General features: G+C 40.1%; 3 protein-coding genes across 11 annotated transcripts in view; 2 read left to right on the top strand and 1 right to left on the bottom strand.

The window, feature by feature from the left end:
* The window catches only part of ART3 (ADP-ribosyltransferase 3 (inactive)), a 99,508-nt gene extending 84,041 nt beyond the window's left edge, over positions 1-15,467 (bottom strand). For 5 of the 8 annotated variants that reach the window (XM_054553283.2, XM_024245577.3, XM_054553289.2 and 2 more), the window contains exon 1: positions 15,300-15,467. The gene's annotated coding sequence lies outside the window, so the exon portion shown is untranslated. The remainder of the gene's footprint in view (positions 1-15,299) is intronic. The other 3 variants (XM_054553292.2, XM_054553286.2, XM_054553287.2) reach the window with 1 other exon arrangement.
* On the top strand, positions 2,130-5,408 carry CXCL10 (C-X-C motif chemokine ligand 10). Its single transcript, XM_002814891.2, has 4 exons — positions 2,130-3,149; positions 3,698-3,824; positions 4,058-4,147; positions 4,561-5,408. The coding sequence occupies exons 1-4, from the start codon at positions 3,089-3,091 to the stop codon at positions 4,577-4,579; spliced, it is 297 nt and encodes a 98-aa protein (XP_002814937.1). The 5' UTR covers positions 2,130-3,088; the 3' UTR covers positions 4,580-5,408.
* On the top strand, positions 15,427-23,159 carry CXCL9 (C-X-C motif chemokine ligand 9). 2 transcript variants are annotated; one of them, XM_002814890.3, is made up of 4 exons: positions 19,085-19,208; positions 20,320-20,446; positions 21,688-21,772; positions 22,881-23,159. In XM_002814890.3, the coding sequence occupies exons 1-4, from the start codon at positions 19,145-19,147 to the stop codon at positions 22,971-22,973; spliced, it is 369 nt and encodes a 122-aa protein (XP_002814936.1). In that variant the 5' UTR covers positions 19,085-19,144; the 3' UTR covers positions 22,974-23,159. The 2 variants fall into 2 exon arrangements, with proteins under 2 accessions (XP_054410067.1, XP_002814936.1); XM_054554092.1 differs by lacking the exons at positions 19,085-19,208; positions 21,688-21,772; positions 22,881-23,159 and adding an exon at positions 15,427-15,812 and having other exon boundaries at positions 20,320-20,430.
* Positions 23,160-23,450: the final 291 nt, after the last annotated feature.

Here is a 23,450-nt window from a genome sequence, read left to right as displayed (position 1 = left end):
TTCTTAAATTAAACTTGGTTCTTAAAGCTAAGGAAAACAATAATACTCATGTCCAAATTCAGAAATCTGATGAACAAATGGAAATGCTTCTTGAAATACAATCCTTGTATGCTGTTACTTAAAGTCTGTAAAGATTCATTCAACCATACTTCTATCCAATATTTACCAAATGCCTCTCATATGCATTTTAGCATGCAGAAACAGACATTACACTAATTAAAAAAAAATGAATGAACTGAATATCAGATAGTATGAAATGCCATGTAGAGAATTAAAGTCATGTCTGCTTCAGATTGTGTGACAAGAGAAGGTACAAGCCAGCTAAAATTTAAATATCCAGAAGGAACTCTCTATGTGACGAACAGGAGGAAAGCCATATCAGATGGAGAAAACTGCCAGTGTATGGGCCACTGACCGGATTGTAGTGGTTGAGAAGGAATGATATGAGGTTGGACAAATAGGTAGCAGCCAGATCATAGAGGACTTAGTAAAGCAGCTTAATTAGAAATTTGGATTTTATTCTAACTGGAAGTTGTTTGAGGTCTTAAGCAGAAGAGTGACATGATCACTTACGTTTTTAAAATAAAAAAAGTAAGCGATCATGTTCCACTGCTACATATGTACCCCACAAAATGAAAGCATATGCCCAGAAAAAAAATTATTAAAAAATCTTCATAGCAGCTTTATATATAATAACTAAAATCTGAACACAGTCAAGGTGTCCATCAACACGAAACAAACTGATACGTTTGTGCAATGGATTACTACCTATCAATAAAGAGAAACAAATTACTAATTCATGCAACTACATCGATGAATCTAAGAAACATTATACTGAACAAAAGATGTCTTGCACAAAAGAGTATATAGTCAAGTGGTTCCGTTTATATGAAGTTCTAGAACAGGCAAAAATAATCTATGGCGAAAAAAATAGAAGAGTGGCTGGGTCAGGGGTAGAAGTTATTATAAGGATAAAATGAGTCAATATGGTCAATATTCACAAAGCAGTTTAAACAATGCCTGGCACACAGTTAATGTAATACAATGTTTAGTAAAAATCAAATATTTTATCCCTAATAACAGATTTTTAGTCCATTTATCAAGTATCTCCTTTTTACATTGTCTTCTATATAGAGACATTTTAGCTGACAACTTAGATACTAACTAAAATAAAACTGTCACCATCTCTCATTTTGATTGTTTAATGTTGAACTTTTCTAGGCCTCTTCCATTCATGATGTCAGACATTTCTCTGAAATTTGTTGGCATTCTATTCACAGTCAAATGTTTGTTCTGCACAAATAGGTATGGAAGGATCCCTCCACGTCATTATTTCTCATAAGACTTTCCCTCATCAGAAGGAACGCCTCTTTGCTAGGTGAAAGTCTTTTGGGTTCTGTCAGTCTCTACCTCACCTCCCCTCTTTTGCCTTTCCGGTTTCCCACAGCTAATTCCACTGACTTATTCACTTGAAAGCTTAGCTCTATTCCAGTTCCTAGAACAGATTAATGTGGGATTCAGCTCTCTAGCAAATTCCATTTACCCCAAGCAACTCACTCTCTGCTTTAATGATGGAGTTCCTGCATTTGAGGATCCAAGTTTTATGTGCACCCAGTTTGCAGATACAGGCTTTATTCTTGGCCCCTGATACCAGGTTCTGAGACAGTATCTGCCTGGTACAGTAGCCTGATCCTAGGATGGAAGCTTTTCCATTCCCTGACCAATTCCTGCATTGTTGCAGCCCAGCTGACTATGAAAATAACTCCCATATATTTTCCTAGGTTCTAAATATCACTTGCCTCAGATCTCTCATTGCAGAGTGGTGCCTGCTTTCGAAACAGTATTTCATCTTGGATTCCCTGTTACTAATCATTTGCAAAGAACACAACCAAGGACCACTACATCCATGGATACTGCTAAATTTCCACTCTCAGGTTCAACATGTGTTCCATTATACGAGTATCATGTGCTTTCTACTGCTAGCTACTATGAATAATCAGTCAAGTACTATTGAATGCTATGAAATTAAGTTTTGCCACGATTCATCATCCAGTTAAAATTGTGCCAGTTTCAGTTATCACTGTTACTAGCTCAATGGCTGACACTTTTTTTTCTTTTTCTTTGCATTTAACACTGTCTTGGAGCTGAACCCCATCATAAATCAACCTGTTTCCCTCCTGTCTCAAGCTACTTTCCCAAGGTCTGTTTCTATGCATGCCCCCCCGCTTTTAAATTCATTTCCTCAAGAAGCACCCTTTGTTTTTTACAATAACCCTAGGATAGCTATGAATCCTTTTCTCACACCATTCTAGATACCATCTTATGATGTTTTCATTCAGGGACTGCTATAAGACATGAAACTTGTTTTAACACACCACAAATCAGATACCCAAATGAGCAGTGTTTTCCCTCAACATAGTTATGTTGGAGGCTATTTACTTAATCTAATGGTGTTATGAATGATCAAAGCATTTATTGAATTATTTAAAACTTGCCAGTTCCAGATCTTTGACCCTATCTAAGCAGGCCAATCCTATTTCTTTATAGTATTTGATCAAGGAGCACTGTGCAGGTAATCACTGTTCTAATAATCAGGCACAACTTGCTGTTACCAAAAAATTAGGTTTACCTATAAAGGATGAAAAATTTCTATTACTGGTGATATTTTGAAAAATAACCTATGAAAGTAACTGTAAAAGTTTAAGTGTTGAGAAAAAGCATTATAGTTAGAATGGATTGCAACCTTCGTTTTTTTCTATATGCAATGAAGTTCTTTTTTTCAAGAAACAGTTCATGTTTTGGAAAGTGAAACCTAATTCACAATTACCAAAAAAAGAGGAGCAGAGGGAAATTCCATAACTTGGAGGCTACAATAAATAATACCTTCGATTTTGCAACATGGGACTTCCCCAGGAACAGCCAGCAGGTTTTGCTAAGTCAACTGTAATGCCCTTATCCAATCAGAATTAGGGAGGGAAAATGCCATTGCAGATAAATATGGCACACTAGCCCCACGTTTTCTGAGACATTCCTCAACTGCTTAGACATATTCTGAGCCTACAGCAGAGGTACCTCCAGTCTCAGCACCATGAATCAAACTGCCATTCTGATTTGCTGCCTTATCTTTCTGACTCTAAGTGGCATTCAAGGTAAGGAACATCAAAGGATACTTAATTTGTAAAATGAGAAATAGGAATAGGTATAAATTCTAAAAATACAGAAATAATGTATTTGTAAAAGTTTCACTGCATGCTTATAAATAAGAGGGAAATAAATAGAGATTCCCTCAGATCATAAAACTTACATGAAGTGAGAGAAACAAATAGAATAAGAGAAAGAGAAGGAAAAAGGGAAGGAGGACAGAAGAGATGGGGAAGAGGGAGGATAGAGAGAGAAAATGTGAGGGAATGCGGACAGAGATGAGATACAGATACTTTCTTACCTAACTAAGCTCAATGAACCACATGAACTGTGCTTAAGGGTTTGACTTTATAATCAACAAGCTGCAATTCTTTTCTTCCAGATAATCAACTATTTAATCATTTACAGTTGTGTTATGATGAGATCCGTTCCTCCTAAGATTAAGTGACTATTTGCTGATATGGGGATATAGGTTCTGCTAAATACCACCAGTCTACATTAAATGCCTAAAATGAACACTGTGCTAACCTTCTCTGCTGTTCCTCTTTTCCTACAGGAGTACCTCTCTCTAGAACTGTACGCTGTACCTGCATCAGCATTAGTAATCAACCTGTTAATCCAAGGTCTTTAGAAAAACTTGAAATTATTCCTGCAAGTCAATTTTGTCCACATGTTGAGATCATGTGAGTGAAATCCCATCTCATTATCACTTCCCTGGTAGTAATTATATACTGTATTAAATATGTAATGATAATAACAAAAGATCAGTAAAGGGTTTGTGATGATTCTAAAACTAATGTACAGCAAACAAAAACATGCAGAGTGAAACTTAAATGTCTGACTTCAGAACTGCATAGCCATCTGTTTTATTGACCCAATACAGTTTTAAGTATTTCATCCCTATTTATTTCTACAGTGCTACAATGAAAAAGAAGGGTGAGAAGAGATGTCTGAATCCTGAATCTAAGGCCATCAAGAATTTACTGAAAGCAGTTAGCAAGGAAAGGTAGGTTTGTTGTTGCTTGCAGAGGAATTGCTCTTTAGGAAACGGCAATCTTGGGAGTCAGAAATACTTGCATTGTGATTTGCTGTGCAATCACTGGTTTAAAAGTATGTTACCACCACGCCCTCCCCTACCTCCATTTATTTAAATGCTGAGGCACCATCTTGTGTGATAAGTATCAGAAGTTACCCTGATTACCTGTCAACCTTGAAGTACAGCTATAACTATTTAAGCGAAACTGACACATTTTCCCCAAGTCTTTCATGGCTTGAAAAAAAGCAACCCCTGTAATCCATAATGAATGCATAGCAGCAGGAAAGCTCAGTTATCTATGAACTCAGTACTTTCCAAACAGAACCCAATCTGAAGCCAGAGTCAGAGTATCACACTTTTATATCCCCTTTCTCTTCTTATAGGTCTAAAAGATCTCCTTAAAACCAGAGGGGAGCAAAATCGATGCAGTGCTGCCAAGGATGGACCACACAGAGGCTGCCTCTCTGAGCATCACTTCCCTACATGGATTATATGTCAAGCCATAATTGTTCTTAGTTTGCAGTTACACTAAAAGGTGACCAATCATGGTTACCAAATCAGCTGCTACTACTCCTGTAGGAAGGTCAATGTTCATCATCCTAAGCTACTCAGTAGTAACTCTACCTTGGCACCATAATGTAAGCTCTACTGAGGTGCTATGTTCTTAGTGGATGTTCTAACCCTGCTTCCGGTATTTCCCTCACCTTTCCCATCTTCCAAGGGTACTAAGGAATCTTTCTGCTTTGGGGTTTATCAGAATTCTCAGAATCTCAAATAACTAAAAGGTATGCAATCAAAGTGATAAAACAATCTGCTTTTTAAAGAATGCTCTTTACTTCATGGACTTCCACTGCCATCCTCCCAAGGGGCCCAAATTCTTTCAGTGGCTACCTACATACAATTCCAAACACATACAGGAAGGTAGAAATATCTGAAAATGTATGTGTAAGTATTCTTATTTAATGAAAGACTGTACAAAGTAGAAGTCTTAGATGTATATATTTCCTATATTGTTTTCAGTGTACATGGAATAACTTATGTAATTAAGTACTAGGTATCAACGAGTAACAGGAAAATTTTAAAAATACAGATAGATATATGCTCCGCATGTTATGTAAGATAAATGTGCTGAATGGTTTTCAAAATAAAAATGAGGTACTCTCCTGGAAATATTGAGAAAGACTACCTAAATGTTGAAAGACCAAAAGGTTAATAAAGTAATTATAACTAAGATGAAGAGTCTTGTGTGTCACTTGATTGGGATATTTATTTCATAAGAAATTTAGATTGGAGAATCTATGGCCTGGAGAAGAAGGTGGCAGGGGCAGAAGAAAAATGAGTTAGAGAATTACCACTCTCTCTCCTTCCAACTGTAATCTCCTCAAAGGCCCATCATATAAGATCCTACAGAACTAATGTAGCATAACAGAGCTTGGCCTAATCTCCAAATCCCTATAGCCAAATTTCTTTTTTTTTTTAATCTCTTATTTTTTTAGACACAGGGTCTTCCTCTGTCACCCAAGCCAGAGTGCAGTGGTGCAATCATAGCTCACTGCAGCCTCGAACTCCTGGGCTCAAGTAATCCTCTGACCTCAGCCTCCAGAGAAGCTGGGATTACAGGTGCAAGCCACCACATCCAGCCCTATGGCCAAATCTCTCTAAGACATATCCACTTGAATATCCCATAGGAACTTTAGTTTAAACTCCAAAATAAACTAATTCTCCTCTCCCTGAGATCTGTTTCTCCTCCTCTATTCTATGTCCTAGTTTAATTGCACCATCATCCAATCAGTTTCCCAAACCAGAAACCTGGGAGTAATTCTATACTACTTCTTCCTCTCCTCCCACATCCAATTACTTACTAAGAAGATCTTCACAATACATTTAGTTGGCAAATTATTAGCATCTAGAATATGCAAAGAATTCCCATAGATCAAAAAGGAAAAGACAAGGCTGGGTGTGGTGACTCATGCCTGTAATCTCAGCACTTTGGGAAGCCAAGGCAGGAGGATTGCTTCAGCTCAGGAGTTTGAGACCAGCCTGGAAACACAGTGAGACCCTGTCTCTACCAAAATTTTTTCTTTTTTAGCTACTCAGGAGGCTGAGGCAGGAGGATCACCTGAGCCCAGGAGTCTGGGGTTACAGTGAGCTATGACTGCACCACTGCACTCCAGCTTGGGCAACAGAGTGAGACCTCATCTCTAAAAGACAAAAAAAGAAAAAAAAAAAAGGAAACAGAAGTGAGTAAGAATTTCACAGAAGTAAGAAGCATAAGCCCCTAACATGCAAAGATGTTCAACCTCATTTGTAATCAAGGAAATGTACATTCAAATCATTGATTGTGAAATAACATTTCACACCACTAAACTGGCAAAACTTTTAAAGTTCGATAACATCAACCATCGCCAAGGATGCAGGGCAATGAGGAATGCTCTTCCACTGCTGATGAAAGAAAAAATAGCTATGACTACTCTGGAAAACAGTTTGGCATTATCTCACAAAGCTAAACACTGGCATACCCCATGTTCCAGCAATTCTACTGCTATGTATATACCACAGATATTCTTGCATAGGACATACATCAGAATGTGATATGGCCGGGCGCGGTGGCTCATGCCTGTAATCCCAGCACTTTGGGAGGCCGAGGCGGGCGGATCACGAGGTCAGGAGATTGAGACCATCCTGGCTGACACGGTGAAACTCTGTCTCTACTAAAAACACAAAAAAATTAGCTGGGCATAGTGGCGGGCGCCTGTAGTCCCAGCTACTCGGGAGGCTGAGGCAGGAGAATGGCATGAACCCAGGAGGCAGAGCTTGCAGTGAGCCAAGACTGGACCACTGCACTCCAGCCTGGGCGACAGAGTGAGACTCCGTCTCAGAAATAATAATAATAATAATAATGTGTTAGCAGCATTGCTTTTTTTTTTTTTTTTTTTTTTTTTGAGACGGGGTCTCGCTATGTTGCCCAGGCTGGACTGCAGTGGCGCAATCTCCACCGGGATTACAGGGTGAGCCACCGTGCCCAGCCAAGAATTGCTTTTTTATCAGACTGAATTTTTTGTATTTAACAAGCTTCAGTGTACAGTACACTGATCTTCCCAGAAAGAAACAATAAAATCTGTTGTAGTATAATTTTAACATAGTTCATTCAATTGCAAGTATGTAATTTATTTTTTAATAATGACTGTATTTTAAAACTAACTTGCATAATTCATGAAAATCTAACCATTAGCTCTCCCTAGCCAATACAAGCCATCACCGGAATAGTACTGCTTTTATTCTCTGTAATTATTCTACTTTTCTTTTTTACTCCTTTCCTGAGTATTGCAAAAACACACTTAGTTCTATCTTTTTGGTATTTTTCATCTTTTGGTGGGGCCATTTTTTTCACAAACAACCTTATTATGTTCAAATTCCCACGACTTCATTGGATTACTTCCTTTCTGGCATATGTTCCTTTTTTTTTTTTTTTCCCTTGAGATGGGTTCTCACTCTGTCACCCAGGCTGGAGTGCAAATGGTGTGATCTCGGCTCACTCCAACCTCCACCTCCCAAGCTCAAGCAATCCTCCCACCTCTGCCTCCCACGTAGCTAGGACCACAGGCATGTGCCACTACTCCAGCTAAATTTTTTTTGGTATTTTTGGTAGATAATACAAATATGAGGCTTCACCACGTTGCCCAGGCTGGTCTCAAACTTCCGAGCTCAGGCAATCCACCCACCTCGGCCTCCCAAAATGCTGGGGTTATAGGCATGAGCCACCATGCTCAGCTCTGGCATATGTTCTTCATTTGCTTTGTTTAGATTCACTTTTATATGGCAATGTAAAATATAGTAAACTTGGTATTCCATTCATAGCACAGGGAGACTTTTCATGGCATATTACTTTGTATTTAATACTTCTTGAATTTTTTTTCTTTCCAACTTTTATTTTAGGTTCAGGGAGTACACATGCAGGTTTGTTACATGGGTAAATCATGTGTTGTGGGGGTATGGTGTATAGATTATTTCATCACCCAGGTAATGAGCATAGTACCAGATAGGTAGTTTTTGGATCTTCATCTTCCTCCCTACCCCCACTGTCAAGTAGGTCCCAGTATCTATTGTTGCCTTCTTTGTGTCCATGGGTACTCAATGTTTAGTTCCCACTTATAAGTGAGAACATGCAGTATTTGGTTTTCTGTTTCTGTGTTAATTCGTTTAGGATAATGGCCTCCAGCTTCATCTGTGTTGCTGCAAAGGACATGATTTTGTTCTTTTTTAGTATTCCGCGGTGTATATGTACCACATTTTCTTTGTGAAGTCCACCGTTGATGGGCATCTAGGTTGGTTCCATGTCTTTGCTATTGTGAATACGGCTGTGATTACATACATGTGCACGTGTCTTTATGGTAGAATGATTTACAGTTGTTTGGGTATATACCCAGTTATGGGATTGCTGGGTTGAATGGTACTTCTATTTGAAGTTCTTTGAGAAATCTCCAAGCTGCTTCTCACAGTGGCCGAACTAATCAGTACCTCTTTCAGTGATACAAAGTTAAAACCAGGTAGGAAAGATGGTCTTGAATGGCCAATGCCACCCCTCTCCCTTCCCCTGGCAGTGGCCATGTGGCAAAGAAAGATAATCTGTGTGCTTGGGGGAACCCAGTAATCCTCTGTCACAGTGGAAAGCAAAATTAGGCTGAACTCAGTGGATGCCCATGGAGGGAGCATTTAGACCAGCCCCAAGCAAAGGGGAATCACCCATCCTAGTGGTTAGAAATTGAGTTTTGGCAAGTCTTGCCTCTGCTAGCTAAAGTGCTCTGGGATCCTAAATAAATCTCAAAGGCAGTCTAGGCCACAAGGATTGCAAGTCCTAGGCAGTCCTAGTGCTGTGTTGAAGAGCCAGTGGACTTGGGGAGTGCACAACCTAGTTGGGGGAACATGACCTAATGAGACACCAACCAGGGCAGCAAAGAGAGTGCTTGCACCACCCTTCCCAACCCCAGGCAACACAGCTCACAGCAATAAAAGCGACTCCTTCCTTCTGCTTGAGGAGAGGGGAGAGTAAAGAGGACTTTGTCTTGCAACTTGGATACCAGTTCAGCCACAGTAGGATATGGTGCTGGGCAGAGAGTCATGAGGCCCCTATTCCAGGCCCTAGATCCTGGATGACATTTTTAGACATGCCCTGGGCCAGAAGGGAACCTGCTGCCTTGAAGGGAAAGACCCAGTGCTGGTAGGATTCATCACCTGCTGACTGAAGAGCCCTTGGGCACTGAATAACCAGCAGCCAATACCCAGGTAGTACACAGTGGGCCTTGGGTGAGACTCAGATATGCTGGCTTTAGGTGAGACCCAGCACACTCCCAACTGTGGTGGTCATAGTGAGAGACTCCTTCTGCTTGAGAAAAGCAGAAGGAAAAGTAAAGGGGACTTTTTCTTGAACCACAGGTACCAGCTCGGCCACAGTGAGGCAGAGCACCAAGTGGGCTCTTAGGTCCCCAATTCCAGCCTGGGCTTAGATGGCATTTCTGGACCTGCCCTGGCCCAGAGGGGAGCCCACTGCCCTGAAACTTGAGTCCCAGGCTGGGCAGCATTCACCATAAGCAGACTGAAGAGTCCTTGGGACTTAAGTGAACATTGGCGGTAGGTAGCCTGTCTGCACATCCCATGGGTCTGTGGTGACGGGCATGAGTAAAAGGCTCCTCTGCCTCTGGAAAGGGGAGGGAGGAATGGGAAAGACTTTGTCTCATAGTTTGAGTGCCAGCTTAGCCACAACAGAATAGAGCACCAGGGAGATATCTAAGGTTTTTGACTCTAGTCCCTGGCTCCCATACAGCATTTCTGGGCCCATCTGGTGCCTGGGAAAACTTGCTGCTTGCAGGGAAGGATATAAGCCTGGCTGACTTTTCCACATGCTGATGGTAGAGCTGTAGGGCCTTGAGCAAACACAGATGGTAGCCAGGTAGTGGTTACAGTGACATGCCTTGGGTGAGACCCAGTGCTGTGCTGGCTTCAGGTCTGACCCAGCACAACGTCAGTGGTGGTGGCCATAGGGGTGCTTGGTGTCACCCCACCCTCAACCCCAAGCAGCTCAGCACAGAGAGAGAGACTTCATTTGTTTAGGAGAAACTAAGGGAAGAGAACAAGAGTCGGCCTGGTAATCCAGAGAATTCTTCCAAATCTTATCTAAGACCACCAAGGCGGTATCTCTTTGAGTCTGCAAGAACTACAGTATTACTGGGCTTGGGGTATTCCTAATGCAAATATGGCTAAGATACCAACACTCAAATATCTTCAGATAGCTGGAAATATGTCTAGCAGCAAACTTTTCAGTGGAAACCTTACAGGCCAGGACAGAATGGCATGACATATTTAAAGTGCTGAAGAAAAAACATGTTTAACCTAGAATAGTATATCCAGGGAAAATATCCTTTAAACATGAAGGAGAAATAAAGACTTTCCAAACTCATTCTGTAAGGCCAGTATTACCCTGATACCAAAATCAAAGACACATCAAAAAAGAAAACAACAGGCCAATATCTCCAGGCCAGTCTTGTGCCTATAGTCCCAGCACTCTAGGAGGCCAAGGCCAGAGGATCGCTTGAGCCCAGGAGTTCCAGACTAGACTGACCAACATAGCAAAAACCCATCTCTACAAAAAATACAAAAATTAGCTGGGCATGGTGGCGCATGCCTATGGTCCCAGCTACCGAGAGGCTGAGGTGGGAGGATTGTTTGAGCCAGGTTGAGGCTGTAGTGAACCATAATCATGCCATTGCACTCAAGCCTAGGCAACAAAGTGAGGCCCTGTCTCAACAAACCAAAGCAAATCAAACCTTTTATACATATAAGCTCATTAGGCCAGAGCTTAATACATTTACATTTAAAGTTATTACTGATAAGGAAGGTTTTACTTTGCCTTTCAGCTATTGAATTTTTTAAGTGTCTTCTTTTTTTGTTCCTCAATTTCTCCATTACTGCCTTTTTTGCTAAGTAGTTGAATTTTTAGAGTGTACTATTTTGAGTCCCTTCTTTCCTTTTCTGTATATTTTTAGTTATTCTCTTACTGGTTACTTTGGGGATTACAATTAACATCCTAAACTTGTAACATCCTAGTTTGAATACCACCTTAGTTTCAACAGTAAACAAACACACTCTGCTCCTATACATCTGCATCCCTCCCCTTTGACAATTATTATTGTCACAGATTACAGCACTGTGTGCTCATTAATACATATTTATAATTATGGTTTTATGCATTTTTTAATTCACGTAGGAAAAATGAGAAGGTACAAACCAAAAGTGCAATAATACTGGTTTTTATATTACCTACATAGTTACCTTTACCAGTATTATTCCTTCATATGGCTTGGAGTTAGTATTCTTTCATTTCAGCCTGCAGGACTGCCTTCAATATGTTCTGTAAAGCAAGTCTACTAGTAATAAACTCCCCCTAGGTTCAGTCTATTTAAAAATGTCTTCATTTATTTTTCATTCTTGAAGGGTAGTTTTGCCAGGTATAGAATTCTTCATTGACAGATTTTTTTTTTCTTTCAGCACTTTAAACATGTTTCACTGCCCTCTTGCTTCCTTGGTTTCTGATAAGAAATCAGCTGTTAATGTTATCTAGGATCCCTTGGATGTATATGATGAATCACTTCACTTGTTGCTTTCAAGATTCTCTCTTTGTCTCTTGAGTTTTAGCAGTTTGACTATTATGTATCTCAGTGTGGATCTTTTTGAGTTTAACTTGCTTGGAGTTCACTGAGCTTCTTGGATTCACGCACGTTCATGTTTCATTGGATTTTGTTAGTTTTCAGTCATTATTTCTGTGAATAGTCTTCTGTCCCTTTCTCTCTCTTCTCCTTCTGGAACTCATATTATGCATATATTGGTCCACTTGATGGTGTCTCATAGGTCTCTTAGGCTTTGTTCACTTTTCTTCATTCTTTTTTCTTTCTACTTCTCAGCCTTGAAAATTTCAATTGTCCTATCTTCAAATTTGCAGATTCTTTCTTCTGCTGGCTCAAAACTGCTGTTGAACCCATCTACTAAATTTTTTCACTTCAGTTTTGCACTTTTCTGCTCCATCATTTCTATTTGTTTCGTTTTTTATAATTTCTATCCCTTTATTGATATTCTCATTTTGTCTGGTTTCCTTTTGTTTTTTTGTACATGATTTCCTTTAGCTCTTTGAGTATATTTAAGACAGTTGATTTAATATCTTGATCTAGTAAGTCCAAAGACTGCTTCCTCAGGGACCTCACCTTAACTTAATTACCTCTGTGAAAACCCTATCTCTAAATACAGTCACCTTCTGAGATACTGGCAGTTAGGTTTTCAACATAAGCATCTGGTGGGGGAACACAATTCAGCCCCTAACTTGTGTTTTCTTTTTTTTAATTATGAAGGAAATTAATTTAACAAAATGGAAAAAGCAAATATTTTCACCTAAAATGCATTAAAGCTTCCTAATCAAAATATGTAAAGAATTGATAGACATTTACAAGGTCAAAACTCTGACTCTACTTGACAAGTGGTCTTAAAAAGGTAGGAAATGCAGATGTTAAACCAATACAAAGTAAAATATCAATTTGTAAAGAAAATTGAATTAACACTAGTCTCTAGTGCCAATTTTCACATGCTAAATGAACAAAAGTAAATAAAATGACAAGAGGATTGTAAAACAGATACATCTACATACTGATAGCCCAATCTTTCTGGCAAGCAATCTGTCAAAATGTTACAGAAGATACAGAAACTTTTTTTAACCTTTGTCCCTATAGTTCCAAAGATGGGAAATACCCCAAGACAGTAAAATCTTTTTTAAAATAGTAAGAGCACTGTTGTATTACTGAGACATTATTGGAAACAACTCAAATACACAGAACTGAGAATGAAGAGGCTAGAAATATGAGAACATTTTACAAATATATAAACTATGTAGACACAATGAAATGTTCATGTAAAATAAGATTAAAGACTGGTGACAAGGGGCAGATGTATATACAGCTGTGTGTGTGTGTGTGTATAAATCTCATGTTATTCCCTTAGTTAAAGTTCTGCAGTGTCTCCTCCCCACATAGAGACTCACAAGGCACTTCATCGTCTTGTTCCTGCCACATTTCTAGACCAATTTCTCACCACTCCGTTTTTCACTCTACCGTCCACCCTTGCTAAAGTACTTGCAGCTTCTCAAATTTGGCATACCTTCTCCCGCCTCTTGCTTAGAATATTCCCCCAACTTCTTCTTGTAACAAATTCCAGCCAATTCTCCCTTTCAGACCTAACTCAGAGAGCTGTGTCTGAACCCATCAGCCAGGGTTGTGCACTTCTCTATACCTCCAATTATTCTGTACAATCCTTTATCATACCACTTCTTCTATAATAAGTGTTAATGTACATGCTGTTTTCCCCCACTGAACTGTGAGCTCTTTGAGGAAATCATTATTCATATATGTGACCTCAGAGTCTAGAACCATAAGAATAAAAGTTTGGTGGATGAAATGAATGATAAACAGTAAATGAAGATTTTTAGGAATGTGGATTTTTTTCTTGTAAAATTACTTACATAGGCAATTTTAAAGTGACATTTTAAATAAATATGGATATTTTAAGTATAAACATGTTTTCTTTTCAGGATAATTTTTCTTCAGGTTAGTCAGCAGCTTCTTAATGACTATTGTTACATATCATCAGACTACAAGCTGACTTGCCTAAAGTCACCGAGCAAAAATGTTGCTATTGTCAACATTTTGCAAAAGTTTTCCTTTACATCATGTCCTTAACATGCTCTCTCAAAACTGTTTATTCACAAACCTAACCCAGTCCCTAAGTTTTACATGAGAAATATAAACCAAGAAGCCAGATAATAAGATTAGCAAAGGAAGAACTTGATCCTTTCTCTTAGTGACTTAGATGCAGACAGGATATAAAACCTCCCACAGCTAGGATTTGCCTGCATGTAACTTACCATGTCTTATTTAGGAAGGAAGGAATGACTCCCTGCGTGGGGAGAGGAGAGGGAAAAAGAAAAATCAGAATATTCTCTTGGGGCTTCTAAGACTTTCAAGAAATAAACCCCTTTCTAGTCAGTTTAATACTAACAACAGCTGCCGAGAGGAGGGGAAGTCCACACTGTGAGAAATTCAAACAGGCCTGGAGGTTTCTTTATGAGAGAAACTTCTCCTCTCACAAGTAAAAAGGGAAGGCTCTTATCGTCCCTGCGACAGAGTCAGTCACACTGGATAATTAAACATAACACCCCGATTCCACAACCAAAAAGATTCAAGGGGGAGGCTGGGCCACACCTGTGAAAACTAAGAATTCCGCTTTGTAAAGTTCTTTGGGGTTACATTAGCATTTGGATGCCCTATGGACACAGAACTGGAATTTTTCAAGGCACAGGAAGTTAAAATTCTTGTCCAAAAAGGAATTGGTAACTGTTGATTTCAACTCTAAATCATCCTTGGCTCCATTCCCAGCGCTGTGAGAAAAGCCTGCAACATCCTCTCATCAGGTTTCTGTTTCTCCTAAAAGCCTTGTCTAGCCATAAATGCAACGATCAATGGGATTTTCTCCTTCCCGCTGCCTGCTTCCTGAGAGAATGTGGTTGCTCTCAGACTTTGCATGACAAGTTCCTAAGCGAAGCCCAGGAAACTAGTGTCTGGACAGGCCTGAGCTAGGCGCAACGGCCCCAGCCTGCTCGGAGGGGCCCCTATCCTACCATGGCAGAACAGTTTCACCACGAAGCAGGATCAGGCGAGAGAAGCCTTCCCATTCCGCTTGCTGTCTCAGAAAATTAGCCCCTTTCTGGGTAATAAATAAGATCTGGCCTCAGTGGCTCCCAACTGACCCCAACACCTCATTTCTCTTATCCGAAGGGCCTCTTTCCAAGTCACTGAAGCCCACGGCCCAGGGTTACCCCTAAGCCCAGTGCCCTGGCCCTTCTGGGGCCGTCGTTCCCTGCTGGCCTCACCCAAGCCTCGTGTGAAACCTGCAAAACGGGCCTCTTCGCTCATGGCCACCGCCGCTGAGAACCTTCCCACCCATCCCCAAAAGCACGGCCATCTCGGCTGGGGAGGCTGCGGGCCGCTCAGGGGACAGAGAGGAGCGATCCTGAAGGCACAAGCACTACCTTTCGCCCCCAAAGTGCTTCTCTTCGCCTCCGGCTGGATCAGCACTGGCAGCAAAGGTACCCAGCGGCAACACGAGCAGCAACAGCGAGCGTTGAGACCTCCGGGTATAACCTCCTCACTGAAGAAGGTTCTGGAAGACCAGTTGGCTGGGCATGCGCAGTACACGCACCTTGGGCCCGGCTGAGGTCGCCGCGTGTGAGGCTCCTGGAGCCAGGCAGCCATTTGCAGTCCCTGTCCAACTTCCAGACCTGCCGAGCCAGCTCCCAGCTCCTTCCCTCATTAGTGTGTGCTTAGTGGGTGCCAGGCACTGTGTTCAGCACCATGCTCAGACGGGGACCGTCGCAGGCCTTCCTTGCCTAGTGGTGGAAGGAAATGTTAACCATAGGGTTGCAGGGAAACGTAGCGTTGCCGCGGACGCGGGCTCAGCAAGGCCTCTGCAAGTGTGCGATGAGAGCCCCTCTGGGGTTCAGGGAAGTCTTCCCAGGGAAATGATGCTGGCCTGGGTAACTATGGTAAGTAACTACTATACAGGAGGGCAGGAATGAGGAGCATGCACAGTCGCTCCAAGCAGAAGAATGGCATGAGCAAAAACAGTGCCATGGGAAGGAGCATTGTCCCCTTTGAAAACTGAGAGAAGGGCCGGGTGCAGTGGCTCACGCCTGCAATTGCAGCACTTTGGGAGGGCGGGCAGGTCACTGGAGGTCAGGAGTTCGAGACCAGCCTGGGCAACATGGTGAAACCCGGTCTTTACTAAAAATACAGAAATTAGCCCGGCATGGTGGCGGGTGCCTGTAATCCCAGCTACTTGGGAGGCTGAGGCAGGAGAATCGCTTGAGCCTGGGAGACGAAAGTTGCGATGAGCTGAGATTGCACCATTGCACTCCAGCCTGGGCAAAAAAAAAACAAAACTCCGTCTCAAAAAGAAAGAAAAGAAGAGGAGAGGGGAAGGAGAAGGAGAAAAGAAAAGAAAACTGAGAGAAGACAAAGTGATGGGAGCAGAGAGCTGTGCAAGAAGAGGCTAGAAAGGTGGGTAGCACCAACAGTGCTGGGCCTTAGTTCTTATCCTAAGAAATTTCCATCCTCCTTTCTTTGCTGGAAAGAACAGCCACTAGCCCTGTGATGCTTTGCAGTTGACAATCCGTCTTTGGCATTAATCTTAACACCCTGTAAGGTCTAATAATTTTCTTAAATGAGGGAGATGAAGCTCACAAAAATTAAGTATTTTGCACACAGTCATTAAGTAGTAAAGCAGGAACGTGAACCTATTTCCACTCTATGCATTGCCACAGTCAGTACCAAAATTAAGCATGAGCAAATGGATAAGCTGTATCAATGGTCACCACATGTTTTCTTCAAAAAGAATTCTGTAATTCCATTTAAGTATTAATAATCTGTATAGAAGTCAGTCAAAAAATGTGCACCATGTGACATGAAATGCTAATATCCATTTTCCTCCAATTCTACCGCATGCATTGTCAATGGGAGGAGGGGTAAATTGCTCCCAAGGGGGACAAAAATTGGTTCTTGGAGAGCTAAAAAATCTTAGATATTACAATTACTAGTGGCCTACCAAAGTTCAACCTCACCCAACAAAATCTTATTTCTTAACATTTGATTTCTCTCTTTAGGAAGAAATTAAATTTAGTTTTCAGTTCATTTTAATTTATTTTTTCTCAGAGCAAGGTGAAATGTGTGTGTGTGGGGGTGCGCGTGCAGTGCTGAGTCCATAATGAAAAAAAAGTTGAGAAACATTGTTTTACAATAATGAAATCTCCAATCTTTAGCTAGTCAACCAAAATAAAGATCACATTTCTTAACTTCCCCTACAGCTAGGTGTAGCCATGTGATTAAGGCCTGCCTCCATGGGAGGTGATAGAAAATGATGGGTGCAACTTCTAGGATGTCTAAAAAGGAGGGACATGCCCTTTTTCTGCCTTCTCATCATCCTATACTTGGAAATTGGACATGGTGGCAAGCCACCTTTGGCCATGTGCATGAGGGCAGCAATCTAGAGATGGTGACAACACAAGAAAGGAGGAGCCTGGAAGACCTCATGGGAAAGAGCCACTATCCAAGTGCTAATCCACCTACGTCTCTCCGGGAGAAATAAGCTTCTATCTTAGCCACTGTTTTCTGTTGTTGTTGTTTATTTTTTTATTTTTCCATAAGTTATTGGGGTACAGGTGTTATTTGGTTACACGAATAAGTTCTTTAGTGGTGATTTGTGAGATTTCGGTTCACCCATCACCCAAGCAGTATACACTGCACCCTATTTGTAGTCTTTTATCCCTCACCCCGCTCCCACTCTTCTCCACAAGTCCCAAAACTCCATTGTATCATTCTTATGCCTTTGTGTCCTCATAGCTTAGCTCCCACATATCAGTGAGAACAGATGATGTTTGGTTTTCCATTCCTGAGTTACTTCACTTAGAATAATAGTCTCCAGTCTCATCCAGGTCACTGCTAATGCCGTTAATTCATTCCTTTTTGTGGCTGAGTAGTATTCTATCGTGTATATATAAACCACAGTTTCTTTACTCACTCATTGATTGATGGGCATTTGGGTTGGTTCCATGATTTTGCAATTGTGAATTGTGCTGCTATAAACATGCATGTGCAAGTACATTTTTCAAATAATGACTTCTTTTCCTCTGGGTAGATACCCAGTAGTGGGATTGCTGGATCAAATGGTAGTTCTTTTTAGTTCTTTAAGGAACCTCCACACTGTTTTCCATAGCGGCTGTGCTAGTTTACATTCCCACCAGCAGTATAGAAGTGTTCCCTGATCACCAAGTCCACACCAACATCTGCTGTTTTTTGATTTTTTGATTATGGCCATTCTTGCAGGAGTAAGGTGGTATCACATCGTGGTTTTGATTTGCATTTCCCTGATCATTAGTGATGAGCATTTTTTCATATGTTTGTTGGCCATTCGTGTATCTTCTTTTGAGAATTGTATATTGATGTCCTTAGCCCACTTTTTAATGGGATTGTTTGTTTTTTACTTACTGATTTGTTTGAGTTCATTCTAGATTCTGGATATTAGTCCTTTGTCAGGTATATAGATTGTGAAGATTTTCTCCCACTCTGTGGGTTGTCTGTTTACTCTGCTGACTGTTCCTTTTGCTGTGCAAAAGCTCTTTAATTTAATTAGGTCCCAGCTATTTATCTTCATTTTTATTGCATTTCTTAGCCACTGTTAATTTGGGTCTCTTACATGCAATTGATCCCTTATTCTAACCAATCTATTAATTTAAAAAATAATACTGTAGCAGGAATGATACAGAATGAGCTTACCACTAGTAGAAAATGACCTGGTCCCAGAGGAAATTAAGGTGCTTTAAGTTGTTAGATGGGCAATATAAGAAAATATCAATGTAGCCATCTATTATACAGAAGGATATGCCATAAATAGTAAGGGAATTTGAAAAGTATATTATTTATCTGGACTTTAATATTTCCCATCTGGAAACCACATCTCCAACCTTTGTTGTATAACATTAGTATATTCATTATATAACCTATTCTTCACACAGGTGAGCAGCTGTGAATGTGCCAAAGGCTATCAGTGTTGCTAGTTTCCCATCCCTTACTATAAACCACCCATTTATGTGAAATGGAAATAAAAACATGCAGAAATTCCCTTGGATCTGAGACTAGGGTTTCCCCCAGCACAATCAAGTTTGTGGTTAATTTAGTTAGCTCAGCTAAAGATACTAGCCAATCAGAGTTTAGGAGAGAAATGAATATCCTAAATAAATATGATCCCCAAAATGTGTTCTCTAAAGAATTTCTCAGGCTCAAAATCCAATACAGGAGTGACTTGGAGCTCCATTCTATCACTATGAAGAAAAGTGGTGTTCTTTTCCTCTTGGGCATCATCTTGCTGGTTCTGATTGGAGTGCAAGGTAAGGGGTTCTGAGTTAGGTTGTAAAGTAAGAGAAGTGATTCACTGTAAAAGAATCTTGATTAGCCAGATAAAGGTGAATGTTCTGCCTGCATTGAAGAGTAATATTTGGTCAGTCATAAAAGCTTCTCAGTGACATGACCAGTTATCCAAAGTTCATAACTTCGATCTGCCAAGTCAAACACAAGTCTTTGTAGTCTAGGTGTGTGAATTCCTAGTAAGTGTTCAATGAATGTTCATTGAACTGGGTAATAATGAGAACTCTATCTCCTAAATTATTTTCTTCTCCCTGATACTGTTTTTTGATAAGTATATCTGTGGCTAACCAATTAAGGATCCAACCAATAATCACAGAATTTGTCCTTAATCTATTTACTAACTATCTTTGTTACCTTGGACAAATTACTTAATCTTTCTAGACCTCACTTTCCTCATCATCTGTAAAATAGAACTTTGTAGTTATACCTTTTCTGACTGCTACACAATGTATGGCATATAGTACAATAAGTACCAAGTAAATATATGAATTTAAGAATTAAGATAATGTATTTTAAGGGGTTTTCAAAAATTTAAAACACTATTGAAAAGCAAGGCAGTGGGGAGGAGAGAGGATGAGGATGGAAGTGGTGATTGGTTGCAAAGGAGTGCTTTCTATTCAACACCAACACCAGTTCCATTCCCTAAGGTCAGATAATAAATAATAGATGGTTTAGGAGTTGCTTAAGAAACTGTGATCAGCATAGCATATATGAATTAGTTATCTGTTTGTCTTGTGATAGGCATTTATTAAATATTGTGAAAGTCTCTTTTTCTCCCAAGGACATACGGTGTGGTAGTTAAGAGCAACGTCTTTGGACTCAGAGAGATCTGGGCTAAAACCCTGCCCCTGCTCCCTAAAAGCTGTATGACTTTGTTCTTAATCTTTCTGAACCTTAGTTTCCTTATGTATAAAATAGAGATGATACCTCCTTCAAAGGTTTGTGGTGATGATTTTTAGGCACTCGGTAAATGATAGCAATAATCATGACTCAGTCAATTGTATCATTTTGATAGATCACCTAAACTGAAACATTGGCCTATACTGATGTGTTCTATCTTTTTCTTTCCCTCAGGAACCCCAGTAATGAGGAATGGTCGCTGTTCCTGCATCAGCACCAACCAAGGGACTATCCACCCACAATCCTTGAAAGACCTTAAACAATTTGCCCCAAGCCCTTCCTGCGAGAAAATTGAAATCATGTAAGTAACAACCCAGCTAACATGCATGCGCCTTATTGGCAAGAACATTAAATTTAATGAGTTTTACCCTTGGAGTGCTTGCCCATAGAAACACTTAAAAATCAGATGGTTAGCCTCTCCATAAATTTGGGCAGCTCCTTTCTTTTCTTCTCCTTAAAAATGCAAGGAATTTCTGGTAGATTAGGCCCCAAGAATGACACATGTTTATTGTACAAAATGTTTAATGCAGATAACACAATAGAAGAAAATAAAAATTACTCATAATTCTACCCTCGAGTGACAAATACTGTTAACCCCTTCATATACAATTTTCTAAATCTCCCTTACTTGCTTCGTGTGCACATAACATAGATATGTATTTACATACACATATATAAACACAAAAATTAAATCATATACTATACACTGTTTTGTAATCTGCTTTTTCATTAACACTATATCATGAACATTTTCTCATGTCAGTAAATCTCTAATAATGTAATTTTTACCTAATGTCATTTTTAATGGCCAAACTGTATTTCATCATATGGATAAACCATAATTTATATGACCAGGATTGTTGTTGGAAATATAGATTATTTCCAAATTTTTACTGCTGAAATAAAACTTCTTGTGGCAGTATTGTGTCTGTAATTCTTTCCTTTCTAGAGATTAGAATTGCTAGGTTAAAAGATGTGTGCATATTTTGTCTTTATAAATCATCCTTGACTACTCTTATTCTCAGACTATACAGAAAAATTAAAGAAATATTTAAATTATTTCCAGACAGTCTACTGTAAGTAATTTTTAAAATTTAACCAGGGCTGGGTGTGGTGGCTCACGCCTGTAATCCCAGCACTTTGGGAGGCTGAGGCGGGCAGATCATGAGGTCAAGAGATCGAGACCATCCTGGCCAATGTGGTAAAACCCCGTCTCTACTAAAAATACAAAAATTAGCTGGGTGTGGTGGTGCATGCCTGTAGTCTCAGCTATTCGGGAGGCTGAAGCAGGAGAATCGCTTGAATCCAGGAGGTAGAGGTTGCAGTAAGCTGAGATCGCACCACTCCAGCCTGGCAACAGAGCGAGATTCTGTCTCAAAAAAAAAAAAAAATTCAACCAATGACTCATCTTGTCCTAGGAAATAATTTAAAGTAGTTTCATTAGAAAATTCAGCAAAATTCATACTGGTTTTCATTATTTCTGAGAAAAAGCATTTAAATTATTAATGAGAAAAAACTATCTCATTGCTATTTCTTTGGCAGTGCTACACTGAAGAATGGAGATCAAACATGTCTAAACCCAGATTCAGCAGATGTGAAGGAACTGATTAAAAAGTGGGAGAAACAGGTTGGTGAAAAGGAGGATCAAAATTTTCTTTCTTTTAGAAATTAACTTTAGAAGACAAAGAATCTGCTTTTTCATTAACACTATAAGAATACATAACTTTTGAGAATACATTTTTCATTCAAATTATGGTGCTTCTATTTTGTTCCTAGGACAAAATTAGGTTCCCTCATATAGTATCCCCTCTCTGTCTCCCACCGGAAGAATGTGTGTTCCTTGAGGGTACAGAGCTTGTCCTTATTTAATACAATAAATATGTAATGAATTGAATGGTCGACACAGGATACAAAGATAATAAGGTATAGTCCCTTCCTGTTGTAGCGCATATGCTAATAATTATGGTACAATGTGAGAAATATAAAAGTATGCACAAGAATCTTGACGACATAGAGGAGGGAGTACTTAACTTTGCTGGGGGAATGGGACAGGAGAAAGTGTTAAGGAAGATTTCTCATGTCAGGTGACATTTGATTTGGGTCTTGAAGGATAAATAATTTGCCAGGAAGGTAAGGACAGCATGAGCAGAAGAGTAGAATCATGAGAGAAGCTGCTGTGTTCAGGGAGCCTCCATTAATGTGGCTGGAGTTTGTGTGAAGAGAGTGAAGGGACTGAGGCAGAAAAGTAGATCAAGACCAAGTGGGAGGAATCCTGCATGGCATACTAAGGAGTTGGATTTGAAGAGAGCCACAGAATATGTGGGTGGGAGATTGGGTTCTGGAGTCTCACAGACTGGAGGTTCTGCCACATACTAGCTGTCCGATTTGGGAAAGTCACCCTCTCCAGAACTCAGCCTCCTCCTATGTAAAACATGGATGATAATAGTGCCAGCTTCAGAGGGTTGTAGCTGGGGCAGGTGAGTGGTAAGCAAGCTTGCCAGGAGAATGTAATAAGCCAGAAGAATAGACAAAAGACAGCCAGTTTGAAGGCTCTTGCCTCCTCCTCAAAGTGAGCAAAGTAGAGAGAATCTAAGGGAGCCCCTCTGAGAGTGAAGTGACTTTAATGTGGTTTTGAGACTATGTGGGTATGAGACTATGATCAGGAGAGTCCAAATATAAGGAAGTAAAAATAGTAAGATTCAGAAACATTGCCCTTTTTCCCCTTCTTCTCACAGGTCAGCCAAAAGAAAAAGCAAAAGAATGGGAAAAAACATCAAAAAAAGAAAGTTCGAAAATCTCAACGTTCTCGTCAAAAGAAGACTACATAAGAGACCACTTCACCAATAAGTATTCTGTGTTAAAAATGTTCTATTTTAATTATACCGCGATCATTCCAAAGGAGGATGGCATGTAATACAAAGGCTTGTTAATTTGACTAGAAAATTTAAAACATTACTCTGAAATTGTAACTAAAGTTAGAAAGTTGATTTTAAGAATCCAAACGTTAAGAATTGTTAGAGGCTATGATTGTCTTTGTTCTTCTACCACCCACCAGTTGAATTTCATCATGCTTAAGGCCGTGATTTTAGTAATACCCGTGTCTACACAGATGTTCACACAACCACATCCCACTCACAACAGCTGCCTGGAAGAGCAGCCCTAGGCTTCCACGCACTGCAGCCTCCATAGAGTATCTGAGGCATGTGTCAGCAAGTCCTAAGCCTGTTAGCATGCTGGTGAGCCAAGCAGTTCGAAATTGAGCTGGACCTCACCAAGCTGCTGTGGCCATCAACCTCTGTATTTGA

Source organism: Pongo abelii, chromosome 3 (genome assembly GCF_028885655.2).
Source record: "Pongo abelii isolate AG06213 chromosome 3, NHGRI_mPonAbe1-v2.0_pri, whole genome shotgun sequence".
In the NCBI taxonomy this organism is placed as follows: domain Eukaryota; kingdom Metazoa; phylum Chordata; class Mammalia; order Primates; family Hominidae; genus Pongo; species Pongo abelii.
The sequence above is the reverse complement of the archived record's forward strand: the minus strand, read 5'-3'. Positions and strand labels throughout refer to the sequence as shown.